Below are 12,283 nucleotides of genomic sequence, written 5' to 3' on the forward strand. Positions count from 1 at the left end.
CCCTACTTAAATCCATTGAAGGGAATGGTTACTAAGCTTTCTTTTCATGCAACTAAGAAAAACTACAGATTGATTTTTCCTCTCAAATTCTCAGAATTAAATCAATCAAATTCAGCAAGGTAAACTTGTTTTTCTCATCGATTTTTTTTTTTTTTTTATCATTTCAATCTTTAAAGTCATGATTTCACCATATTCACCTTTTCTTCATTTTCACGTTGATTTAAGGATGAGTGAGGCAGCTTGATTCTTGTTACTTTCTTGATGATTTGGGGGTGTACTCTAAGTGGTTATAAGTTTTGAATGGGGTTGAAGATTGAGTTAAGTTTGGGAAAGAGAAAGAGTGATGAGATTGTTAATGATTTTTTATGGATTTTAATGAAGTTTGGAGTGTTTTAAGTTTTAGATTTTAGTTAAATGTCTTCGAAATTTTTTCTAGAACTCATGTAAAAAATATTATTTTTATTGAAAGTCTGAATTGATTCTTGTATAATTTGATCTTTTCATATAAAATTTTCATTAATAGGTTAAATGCTTAAATTGGAATATTTACATAAAGGCTAAATCTTTTAAAAGTACTTAAAAGAAGGGCTTTCAAATGTCATATATCAAATTTTAAATTATGATTTTATGTTTTTATTTTTATTTTTCAAGTAATATTTGACTCAATTGTAATGTGTTTTATTCAAAACAAGTCAATATTCACCTAATTTTTACTATAAACTAAAGTACGTGAAAAGTCTTTAGTTGAGCACTTTCAGAAAAATTAATAATTTGTATGACTATTTTAAAAGATTTAACCCAACATATGCTACTAGAGAATAAACAATTAAAGGTTCAAGTAATTTGGGTCAAAAATATGACAATCAAATAAAGCTATAACTGGCACTGCAAAGTTTCATTGATATAATTTTGACCCAATTAAGTTGATTTTTTGGATATGATAAGAATATAACATGAATGTTTCGCTATTTCTAATGCTTGTATATTACAATTACACCAAGAAAACCCATCTTCTAATTTCTCTCCTTTTATACGATGGGTTACTTTATCTCAATTATAACATAATGTACATTACTCGTTTTAATGGTATGGTGGAATTTTCGAGTCTACAATCCCATTGCCATCTGCTAGGTGCTGGAAGTAAATATGCCAAACTTAATGGCAGATGCTGAAAAGATCTCGCTTATCATAATGAAGTGCTTGTCTTCTCATTCTGAAATAAAGCTAGAAGAAGGGTCATAGCTGTTACCTCAACAACTTGCATTCGGAAGCTCAGCTACTTGGTCAATCTGATCATCGATGGGATTGAAAATCTTCCCTTAAAAAATGTCTACTGACGCCCATAGCTCGTGCCCTTCAAACCTCCAGGACAAGGCCCCTGCCTCATTTATCTGTGAGGGCTTAAAATTACACAGATACCAGAGAATGGAAGGGTATCTGGACATCCCCAAAAAGCAGCATCATTGTCATTCAATCGAACTCTTGGGCACAAACATCTGCTGCTTGGTAGGAGCATATTATCTTGTATGAAAAGAGAAACTGATCTTCAGACTAATTTGCACCCTTTTTTGTAAGGTTAATTCCCTTAGCCTTCTCCTTCTCAGCTTTCTTCTTCTCCAAGTCAACCTGCTTCATATTCTCTTCGTGTGCTTTCCGAAACAACCTCACAAAATTTAAGAGAGTTGCAGTAACTGCATTGAACAAAATACAGCATCAGGTGTGATCAATTCAACTTTAAATCACCATTTGAAAATCAGTATACTATGATGCTATGTTACTCAGGTTCAGGTGTAAGTGCCAAATACAGGTATGTTTTATTGTATTTAAGTTCTTCCATGTATGAGGGTCCTTGGAGGATCCTCCAAAAAGTGTGAGACATGGGTGTTGGAAACTGGTAATGCACGAAAATTGAGTCAAAGCAACATATTTATGATGGAAGATTGAAATAAATAGAACCCTAACTAGGATATAGAATATAATACATGAAAATTTTACAAAATCTTAATTTTGATAAAATTAGGTTCTTTTTGCTTTTAGAAGCCACACTATATACTTCCGGAGGTACAAAACAAAAGATGAGTCTTGATGAAAAACAAAAATATTTTGAAGATTGAAAATTGTAACAGTTAAATTTTATGAATAATTTATTTCAAATAGAACCATGATGTCACCATTTACTTGCTAACAATATTTACTTTTGAATTTTGATCACCAACTTCAGCTTTATAGCAAAAACTGGAAAAGAAATAAAGAACTAAATAGAGCCTTGGAAAATAGAAAAACCCTAGAGACTAATATTTTAGGAAAATGTTGTTCCATTTTACAACTACAGTTTTATATAATATGATCAATGAAATATGATAGAAGCTTGAAATCCCTAAATTTCTAATTTTCTAAAATAACAACGCAACTTTTTAAATTCTCTCTTTATTAATTACCAAGTTCCAAAACCCTTTTCTCCCTTTCTCTAATTTGGTCATTTACCATGTATTCATCATACTTAGAGTCAATGTGGAGATGGAAAATGGAAAACATTTCCCAAAACTAAAAAGGCCCTTACTTCCCTTTATCTTTTCTTGTCTCGGCTATCCAGTCTTCACCTTTCTCCATAATTTAACAAGTATTTTAGTTTCCTAAGAATAAAAAAACGCACTGAATTTAATCACAAAATCACCCTTATCCATCTCTAGTTAAGATGTTCGCCCTCATATTTATTTTTCTTAACTTCAGGTAGATTTTCCTCTTCTTTTGGGCCTAACATGACTACTTCCTGAAACATTTGGCCCTTTAACCTTATGATAACCTATTTGATGGGCGAAAGGAAAATGAGGGTTGAATGGGAGCTATAGTGGGTCAATAAAATGTCTTTCTCTAACATTCTCATTATGCACATTTAGACAACTACTCAAAGAAACTAGGTACAGAATGCAATTTACCTTGCTCAAAGGGGCATCGAGCAGGATCCTCACCAAAATAGAGTGCAAGTGCATCTGCATTTCTACCCTGTCCATCAAAAAGGTAAAACCAATGATTAAAGAAAGACAAAATCAAAAGAATTGGACAACATTAGATGATGCATAAAAGAGAGTGTCAATAGTTGGCAAATTACCACCACAGAATATAGATTTGTTACGGATGTCACCTCTCCTTCAGCAACAGAAAGGAATCCCTTTAATGTCTAAATTAAATTTTTAAAAAAAATGTTAGAACAAGGAAAGTATTCTCTAGACAAATAAAAAGCAGTTGACAGTGTTTGGTATAGGTGACAAAGCCATAACAAATGCTCACTCTATTGCATCAGAATATTATATAAGACCTAATGGTGTTTCAATCAGAAAGAACTACTATGTAAGATGAAGATGATTATCTGAAGGAACTTTCAAATAGGAATTTATTGTTTCTAACCATATTCTTTTATTAATATTCCACTATACTAGTTATAATCACTTGTGCATCAAAGTTAGTGTCTTGGCATTACAAAGTTGTACGAGTACCCATTCTTTATTTATTGACCCCAACTTTTAGGGGTATGTCATAACATTTCTCTTATTCTAACTTATAAAATAAATTACATGGGCAAAAGGTAAAAACAAAAAGCTAGTAGCCAATCAGGAACTTTGCACAAAGGAATGCGCCTGAATAAAATATTTGAGTAGTGAACTATAAATTACAAGTGAAGACCATGCAACAAATTGTTTACATGTATGTTGAAGAACAAAAAGCAATGAAATAACTACGTACCCCCCAGAAAACTTCAGACACAGGACCATCATTTTCAGAGGCAGCTAGCTCCTGCTTAACCTTTTCTAATCCTTTAGTTATAGCTTGCATTTCTTCTGCTAAAGATTTTAATTGTATCTGCAAGGACACAAGGCTTCAAATAGTGTTACCAAACCATAAACCTCAAACACTGAGACTGATGAGAAACCTTAGTTGCAGCCTCAAGGCTGACAAATTCCTGGTGAAAATCTAAAAGTGCTGGTTTCTTGGCAGCTAAGACCTGAACCACAATAAAACAGGGTTTAGTCAATAAAAAAGACAGACAGTTGCTGTTTGCATCAAAAACAAGTGTCCAGTAGTAACGTAACATATAAACTAGGTGTAGAATATAAGTCAGGCAAATATTACAAGAAACAGAATGACCTTAATAACACCACAACAGAGAAAAACAAAATTAGTAACCAAACCTTGCAAAGATAATGCATGAGTGTCATCTTGCTGTTAGAAGCGCGTGTATCTGTGAGCTTTAGAAGACTGTCCAACTTAAAGCCAACAGCAGAACCTGTGTAATAGGAATGATTTGAAACTTCATATTGAAGGAGCATGCGAGCAGTTAAAACGTCCTCACCAACTCAAATCTAAAATGTTTATCAGCTTTAAATCAAACCTGGATCTAGTAATTTGGCTAAGAAAAAAAGTAAAATCTGAACTAGGGTAGACAGGGGATAATGAATTTATTTATGGCAGCATTGTGCAAAAGTTCGAAACAGTAGACATAAATGCAGAAATTGGACATTAGAGGACATAAATGTATAAACCACGTAAACCTCTAGCTATTGATAAGAACGTGTTGAGCACTATCAAGAGTACACTTAACCGGACATCTATCAAATTATAACCCAGATAAATGACTCTGATAAACCCAGCCACTTCAAAATTAAGAGAAACAAAGCACAAACATGTGAAGTTCAGAAGAAAATGCTTCACTATTTTTCTGACATCCAAATAATATATGCCATTCCTTCTAAGAATAGAAGTTAGCACATGAGGTCATAAAGTAAGTCTCAATAGCATCTGATAGCATCCAACCGAAGCAATAAGCAGACTTTCAAATACCGCAGAGTACACCCCCTAGAACTACACAGACCAACTAGTTTTCCAGTTTAAGATGCAGAACGCTGCTTAAAATAGTGTAACTTATCGTCACTTGCAACAGTGCAGGAAAATATCAAAGCAAGTATTAGTCACATGCATGTGAATCCAGAAAAACATAAATTACAAGCGGTTTAGCTAGTAAATATCCTCTACATAATCTTTTACTAGTAGCAGTTCTAGAATCAATGATTGGATCCAAAAGAAAATTGAACACATCCCTTACCCCTAGCAGTTCCTTGGTTCAAAGTATTCCCCAGATAGAGAATTTTCTTCATTATCTCCTTTAGTTTAAGGGAATTTCGAACCTAACAACCAAAAAAAAGTAGTAAGACAATGAATGAGAAATTACAGTCAAGTCCAGTCAGCAACATTAAAGATATACCTCATCACAAGCAGAATTTACAGTGCTTAAGCTCTTTTTGAATTCAGAAATCTGCATGTAGTAAAAAGTGTCTGAATACAGGTAAAACAGGGGATTCCAAAAAGTAAAAATAATAAAATAAAATGAGGGAGAAAGTGAACAAGAGACTGATTAGTAATAGTAAACTTATTATCAAATCAGATTAATTATGGAGATACCGCCGAACCTGAGAGCCGAACTGAATTTTGAAAGAAAACACTCTTAATTTGGACTCTACCCTTGGCACTTTCATCAGTTCCAAAAAGTACTGAACATGAAATATCAAATACCAGTTAGAGTTTAGAATTTTGACAAAGATAAATCATATGAAACATGGAATTGGAAAAGCATCTAGGAACTTGATTTAGCAAGAGTTTTTTCATAAAAGAAAATACAAGGATATCCTTATCTTGTACTTGATTCAATGGTGTTTAATAAATCATTTATCGGTCTCTAGCACTTAATGTATCTTTTTAATGTTCAATTGACCAAATTTGTGTAACATAATAACATAACATGGTAAAACTTTATCTGGCCTTTCATTCTTACCCTTTCTTGAATAAAAATGTTAATAAGAATCATCCTTTGAATAGGCCAGGATATCGTATTTAATTATCATATGAAAGCATCTCAATTTTAAAAGAAAAAATCTTAGGCCAGATTGTATAAGAACCTTTTCTTTAAATATAGGAGTTTTTTTATTTTTTATTTGGGGGGGAGGGGGGAGCATGCACCAACCATTGAGCCAAATGATGTTGTCAGAAATAAGAAGAATATAAAGAAGAAGACAAACCAAATTACAGTTCCAGAAAAGCATTTCTGACAGATCAATGGCGATGCAATCATCTATCAATCTACTAATAAAAGGAAAGCAAGTCTAAGGATTCGAAAAAGAAGATAGAGGAAAAACTGCAGACCTGTTCACACTTCCCCAAACTCTCTTTGTCACCAGTGTAGCCCTAAAAAATCACAACCAAAGAAAACAAACTTGCAATGGTAAATGAATTCCTATACTAAGCAAAGAATCTGTTCTGAATAGCTTAAATTCCTATACAAAACCAAGATATGTTAGAACTTCACCTTGAGAAGTTCCATTTCCTCTTTGGTTGGACAAAACTTTATGAGATTTTCCACTTGATCAACATCCAATACTACATCATCCATTGCTAGCACTGCAGCCTGAGAAAAGACGTGTATCTGTACATGATTAGCCAAAAACTAGACCAACAAGCTTCAATTAAAACTAAGGAGAAACAGGAAATGAAAGAACTGAGAGGACATCAATTCAATGAAATCTTATTTTCCCCTGTTTCCAATAATTCAATCAGAAAAAGCATTGGAATCGTAAGATAGGAATTTGTGTTACACCAAGACAGTATCTTTTGAAGAAGCCAATTGACGTAAGTACACCGAACTTCAGGGAAATTAAATGTAATCACTAGCAGAAAACAAGAATCTTGTTGTCCTGTTTGTACATACTACAAGGAAAACAGCCATACTCCAAGTTCACATCTATACAAATGAGAATACCCATACACTTCCTCTAGTTATGTAAAAAACACTAATAAATGCAATAACACGTCCATGTCCTGCTTACCATCATATCAGAAAGTGGCATCTTAACTTTAGTGAGCATAATTTCAGTGTTGTTGGCCCTCCTCAAGTCAATCTAGATTGGCAAAAATAAAGGTTAGTGATGACATTGGTGAACAGGAAAATAATCATCATTATGATGATTTTATAAAGTTTCATACAGGCAATAAATGCATCATTTAATAAATTTCCAGAAAGGCATCCTTTACCTACAGCGGAGAAGGGGGGAAATAATAACCATTATGATGGTTTTATAAAGTTACATGGTAATAAACACAAATTATTTAATAAATGTCCAGAAAGGCATCTTTTTACCTAAATTCCATGACCCAAAGAAAAATTCATGAAAGAAAAGCACAACATGAGAAAATCATGGATATAAATCATAAAGAATGAGACAGTCCCAAGAGGACATCCTAGCAGTTAGAACCTTGAGAATTCATCTTGGAGGTCTTAGATTCAGATCTTGGGAGGGGTAGGATAGGAGGGATGGGAGAAGGCTACCTCCTATAGTATAGCTCAGAATACTTGTATACCAAAATATTAAGGATGCATATAGAATAAAACCTTCATTAATTACTTCAACTTCCAGCTTTATGGAAATCTTCCAAGGCACAGAAAGAGAAGCATTTATCATTAATTAAAAGCACCAAACAAAGATTAGAATTCCCTTTTCCCATAACAAAGTAAAACCGTCCACTGTATGCTTAAAATTACAAGCTCTTCAATTTCTAAGAGTGAAACCTTTTACTCATTCTAAGCCTATAAGGTGGTTCAAGTAGCAGTTCCACAGTCACCTATGAAAAACATAGATGTATGGATTTATTAAGAAAAATGAAATTCCAGATTACCAGGTGGACTTTGTCAGGTTTTGATCCAACTGACTTGCGTCGCACTCCAGATCTATTAACCGAACCAGCAGGTTTAGGAACAACTGCAGAGAAAAGAGTCTCAAGCTCTGCCACATCAAATTCTGGCACACTAGTACAAAGAAGGCCATGTCAGCAAATGCAAAATGGAAATTAATAAACTTAAAAGATTAACGTGAACATATGATGCATGGAATCTAGCATGAATACTTAGTAAATTTTATCACTTATGGAAGCTCACTGTATTAAAAAACAAAATCAGTAAAAGAAGACACAATACATTTGAGCCTCATGTCTTTGTAATTCTTCCCACAAGCTTCCTTGTATTGCCCTTGTGACCTTGCTCCAGTGCAAAGGCTTTAAAGAAGACCTCCTAGGTGCTGTGGCAGCTGCTGGAGACGATAGCCCACGCCCTCTTCCTCTACCATCAACTACTCTAGCACCCAATGATGGCGCTAGAGGAGCACCGGGAGCTCTAGGTGGAGGTGGAGGGCCTGGAGCTCGGCCTCCAGGGGGTGGAGGTGGAGGTGGTGCTCCACCTATAGGTCGTGATGCGCCTTGCATAGGAGGTGGGCATGGTGCTGGCGCTCCACGAACAGGTGGAGGTGGTGGGGGTGGTGCTCCATGTCGAGCAGGCATTGATGGCACACCACGCAAAGGTGGAGGTGCTGGAGGAATGGCTCCCAATTTTGGTGGTGGAGCACCATTCATCAATGGAGGTGAAGGAGGAAGTGGGATACCGGACGTCGGTGGGGGTGCAAGTGGAGGTGGAGGTGGAGATGGAGTTCCTCGTAAAAGAGGTTGGGGTGGAGGAGGAGGAGAAACTCCATGACCAGGAGGTGGTGGTGGTGGTGGTGGTGGGGAAGCTTTGTGAAGTGGTGGTGGAGGGGGAGGAGGAGGACGAGAAGCGCTTGGAAGTGGTGGACGTGTAGGCAACAAAGCTTCATACGGAGGAGGAGGAGGAGGTGGTGGTGGTGATAGAGAATTTAGTACAATAGAAGTTGCATTTTCTTGAAATGATGATGAAACCCACAAAGAAAATCTAGGTGGAGGTGGGGGGAGAGGAGGTGGTGGTGGTGGTGCTGATGATGGTGAGAATGGAGGTGGAGGGCTAGGTGGAATGGGCGCCGATTGTTGCGGAAGAGGTGGTGATGTTAAAATTATTGGAACGCTAGAAATTTCTTTTGGAGAGTTAGACAGCTCCACATGGTCAGCCTTCACACTTTTTGGCTTGGATGAAACATCCTTTGAAATTGAAACTCCATTAGAGCCCTTTTGATTGGCACTTGAATACGAATCCTTCAAAGCCACACTATTGGATAATAATGCAACCGATGCACTATTATATCGTGATGGTGGATATGATACATGCATTGAATTGGTATAAGAGCCTTTGTTAGGAGGGATCCACCGAGATATGACATTTGGCTTTGCTTGTCTTACAGGAGGACCCTGAGCTTCTTGTTGTTTGCTCTTCGATTTCACCAAAAGAGAATCTAAAGCTGGTTTTGGGCCCATCCCAGCATGTTTCTTTGAAGCAGGCAGTGTTCTCTCAGGTTTAGGTTTGGAAACATCACTTTTCAACCTTTGGTGCAACATCTTAGATTCTGAATTCTTTAGCTGGACACAGTCTTTTCTATTGCCCTTATCCTCCATTTCTTCCAATTTGCCAAGCACACCTTCTGTGACTTCAGTGGCTTCTCTGACCCTCAGCACATCAACAGTAAATGCCACTGGTTCAACTTTGATGTCTCCATCATCAACAGCAATGTCTTTCACTGCATTAATGTCAGAAACCATCCTCTTATCTAAGTTATAATTCGCATCATCAACAGCAATGTCCTTAACTGCATCCATACTAAAATCAACCTTAACATCCTGCTTGTAATTCCCATCATTTGACGCACAATCTTGAAATTTAGAAGGGTCCACATTCTCCCTCCAGACTTCTTTTTGCTCTACCTTGTTGTCAAGAACTATGAGACTGTTGTCATCCACCTTTCCTTCGAGCGCATTGACTGCATTGCTGAAGATCTCTTCCACCTCAAAAAATTCCTCCGGTGCAGCACTTTCTATCTCATTCCCATCTTCACTTTCCATGACTTCAAGGAGATCAGGGACAACAGCATCAGGGTCAGTAAAAAGTACCTGATACAGATAAAAGTATGCATTCAACTCCTACAACTTCAGAAAAGAAAAAACATCCACATAATAATGATTTTAACCTACCTCCGCTCTAAAGTCCTTTGGAAATTGATCCTTTCCATCCCACAACACATCAATCTCATCACGGTTGAGCATCAAAATATTTGCTTGGACAAATGCTGTGTGAAACATAACTCTGAATATCAACTCTTCACGTACCAAATCTTCATTTAAATGGATGCACTCAAGTACAACATCTCCTTGAACATGGCAATGAATATCCATTTTTACCAATATACACTCTTCCTGCAGATAAACCGTATTAGAACATACCCAATTTTGGTCAATTTATCTTTTCAGTTTCAATTTTGTGACTTAGGCTTTAGGCATCACCTTTAGGAAGTGACGAACTTGGTTTTTTTTCTTTGAAGTTGAAAACAGTAGTTTAGAACTTCTAGTGGCTGGTGTTTTGGGGTCCTGTCCATAAACACGTACAACTGGCCTGCACCCTTCTTCCCCTCCGAAGGGTGGAAGAACTCTAAGAATTAAACAATCCAAAAACAGAGGTGTATCTGATGGAGGCCAATCAGAACCCAAATTTCTTCTAGAAATATACTGAAGATATCTTAACTGGGAAGGTTGAGGGTTCAAAGGTGACAGAAGCTGGAGAAGTTCCCTAGGAGCTTGCCTGTAGACCATTTCAAGAGTCTTCTTCTCACCATTGTACTGCTTTTGATATAACAGAAGACCAGCAAGCATGAATGCGAGTACAGGCCATCCTCCTCTTTCACAGTGCATCAAAAGCACATTCTGCTGCCCTTCCAATGACAACCAGCTTTCACTTGATCGAAGGAAATGACGAATCATTTCAAGTGGCAGCAACTGACATCCTCCATGCTGCCGTGGGTAATCCATAACAGTCATGTCATACTGAGATAAAATGTCTGAAATTAGGCTCCTCCTCTCCCCTTCTCTGAAATTAAACACCATAAAAGAAGCATCAGGAAAGTAGTCTTGTAGCTGCGCCACAATGCTACCCATATACACTTTGTACTCATCTTCTTCCAGTACATCCACGGAGAAACAACAGTCAAATACTGCAAAACAATCAACAAGAAAACTGAATAAAATAAACAATACTTGGTGATCATATGCCTCCTAAAACCAGAATATAATATGGTAAGTTTCTAATTGTTGAGTTCATTATGAATGCCCACAAAAAGGGAATTTATTAACTTTATTAAGAAAGAGAAGCAAATATCCTTCAAAACAAAAAAATGTCTATGTAGAAAATGGTACGAAAACCTTCAATGCTCCAAGTGATGACGTACCAGTTTCTAAGCTTCAAGTGATTTTGTTACAAAGTTCAAAAGTGAATCAGTCCAGTAATTCTACTTTAAAATAACTACGCCGTCCTATTTCAGCTTATCTCCTAACAATCAAGGAAACCAACATGCTAAAAATCCTTAAGAGTTTCTTAACCGCACCAAAACCCTGAAGAAAAACGAAATTAAATGAATATAAAATAAAATATCAAGCTAAGAATTTTGAATAAGAAATATTCCCAAACAGAATCAGAGAATTCAAAGAACTTGTCCCCATTGGCATTTCCCTTGGTAAGGTAAAACGAAGATAATTTCGACACTTTGAAGCTAAACTGAACCACACATTAAGTAGTAATGAAGAAAAAGATTACCGTAGACACGTTCGGATATCTCCAGAAGCCGATCCGGCGGCTTTCGGTAAAAGAACCGTCTAAACAGCGCCATTTGATGGCGCTGTTACTTCCCTGATTGGATCCAAAGCCCTTTTCTTTCAAGCACTACCAATTAGATAGCGTTTCAGTTCGATCCTCCTCTCTCTTTCAGTAAAACCAATGAGAGGTCCTCGTTTCCGGATTTCAAATTCAGTTACAATTTACTCAAAATTTCGACTTTAAATAATCATAATTCCCCGTCAATACCCTCTCTAAAACACACGAAATTGTTCAAAAGGAAACAAACAGAAGCTCTATCATCAAAGAACTATTAAGAATCTTCAATTCCTTAAATGAAGGTAAGAAGTAAGAAACAACAATAGGGGAAGACGTGGGGACTATGATGAGAAAAGAAAAGAAAAAGAAAGTTTTGAGATTACGCTGTAACGGAAACTAGTAATGTTTTGAAAAAAAAAAGTCAAATATTTGTTTTTTTTTCTTTATTTTAAGAAATAAAAGGTTAATTTTTTGTTATTAGTCCCTTTACTTTGCAAAAGTTATGAATTTAAACCCTTTACTTCAATTTGATCATTTTAGTCCTTTTACTTTTCAAATTTTAAAATTTCAGTCATCACCAAACAATAATTGTTAAATTTATTAACTTATACTATTTTCAAAATCGATCGCCAAATATATTATTATATG

The 12,283-nt window shown here is 36.1% G+C and overlaps 1 protein-coding gene across 3 annotated transcripts; it reads right to left on the minus strand.

The window, feature by feature from the left end:
* Window positions 1-868: 868 nt before the first annotated feature.
* On the minus strand, window positions 869-12,011 carry LOC105788328 (formin-like protein 20). Of its 3 annotated transcripts, XM_012615196.2 has the most exons (18): window positions 11,579-12,009; window positions 11,214-11,376; window positions 10,276-10,979; window positions 9,967-10,188; window positions 8,018-9,885; window positions 7,720-7,849; window positions 6,873-6,944; window positions 6,356-6,454; window positions 6,193-6,234; window positions 5,463-5,543; window positions 5,258-5,308; window positions 5,099-5,180; window positions 4,188-4,282; window positions 3,929-4,000; window positions 3,742-3,858; window positions 3,110-3,178; window positions 2,937-3,003; window positions 869-1,691 (listed from the first exon to the last, which is right to left on the minus strand). In XM_012615196.2, the coding sequence occupies exons 3-18, from the start codon at window positions 10,921-10,923 to the stop codon at window positions 1,552-1,554; spliced, it is 3,855 nt and encodes a 1,284-aa protein (XP_012470650.1). In that variant the 5' UTR covers window positions 10,924-10,979; window positions 11,214-11,376; window positions 11,579-12,009; the 3' UTR covers window positions 869-1,551. The 3 variants fall into 3 exon arrangements, with proteins under 3 accessions (XP_012470650.1, XP_012470633.1, XP_012470643.1); XM_012615179.2 differs by lacking the exon at window positions 11,214-11,376; XM_012615189.2 differs by lacking the exons at window positions 3,110-3,178; window positions 11,214-11,376 and having other exon boundaries at window positions 11,579-12,011.
* Between the last annotated feature and the right edge of the window lie 272 nt (window positions 12,012-12,283).

The sequence above is a fragment of the Gossypium raimondii genome, chromosome 7 (assembly GCF_025698545.1).
Source record: "Gossypium raimondii isolate GPD5lz chromosome 7, ASM2569854v1, whole genome shotgun sequence".
NCBI classification, from domain to species: domain Eukaryota; kingdom Viridiplantae; phylum Streptophyta; class Magnoliopsida; order Malvales; family Malvaceae; genus Gossypium; species Gossypium raimondii.

Excerpts from the sequence above, each read along its gene's own strand:
- LOC105788328 (XM_012615179.2), bottom strand. The coding sequence starts at position 11,651 with ATGGCGCTGTTTAGACGGTTCTTTTACCGAAAGCCGCCGGATCGGCTT. Across the intron at positions 6,945-7,719 it reads AACCTGACAAAGTCCACCTG|ATTGACTTGAGGAGGGCCAA; the intron begins GTAATCTGGAAT and ends TTGCCAATCTAG. Across the intron at positions 6,235-6,355 it reads AGGAAATGGAACTTCTCAAG|GGCTACACTGGTGACAAAGA; the intron begins GTGAAGTTCTAA and ends GTGATTTTTTAG.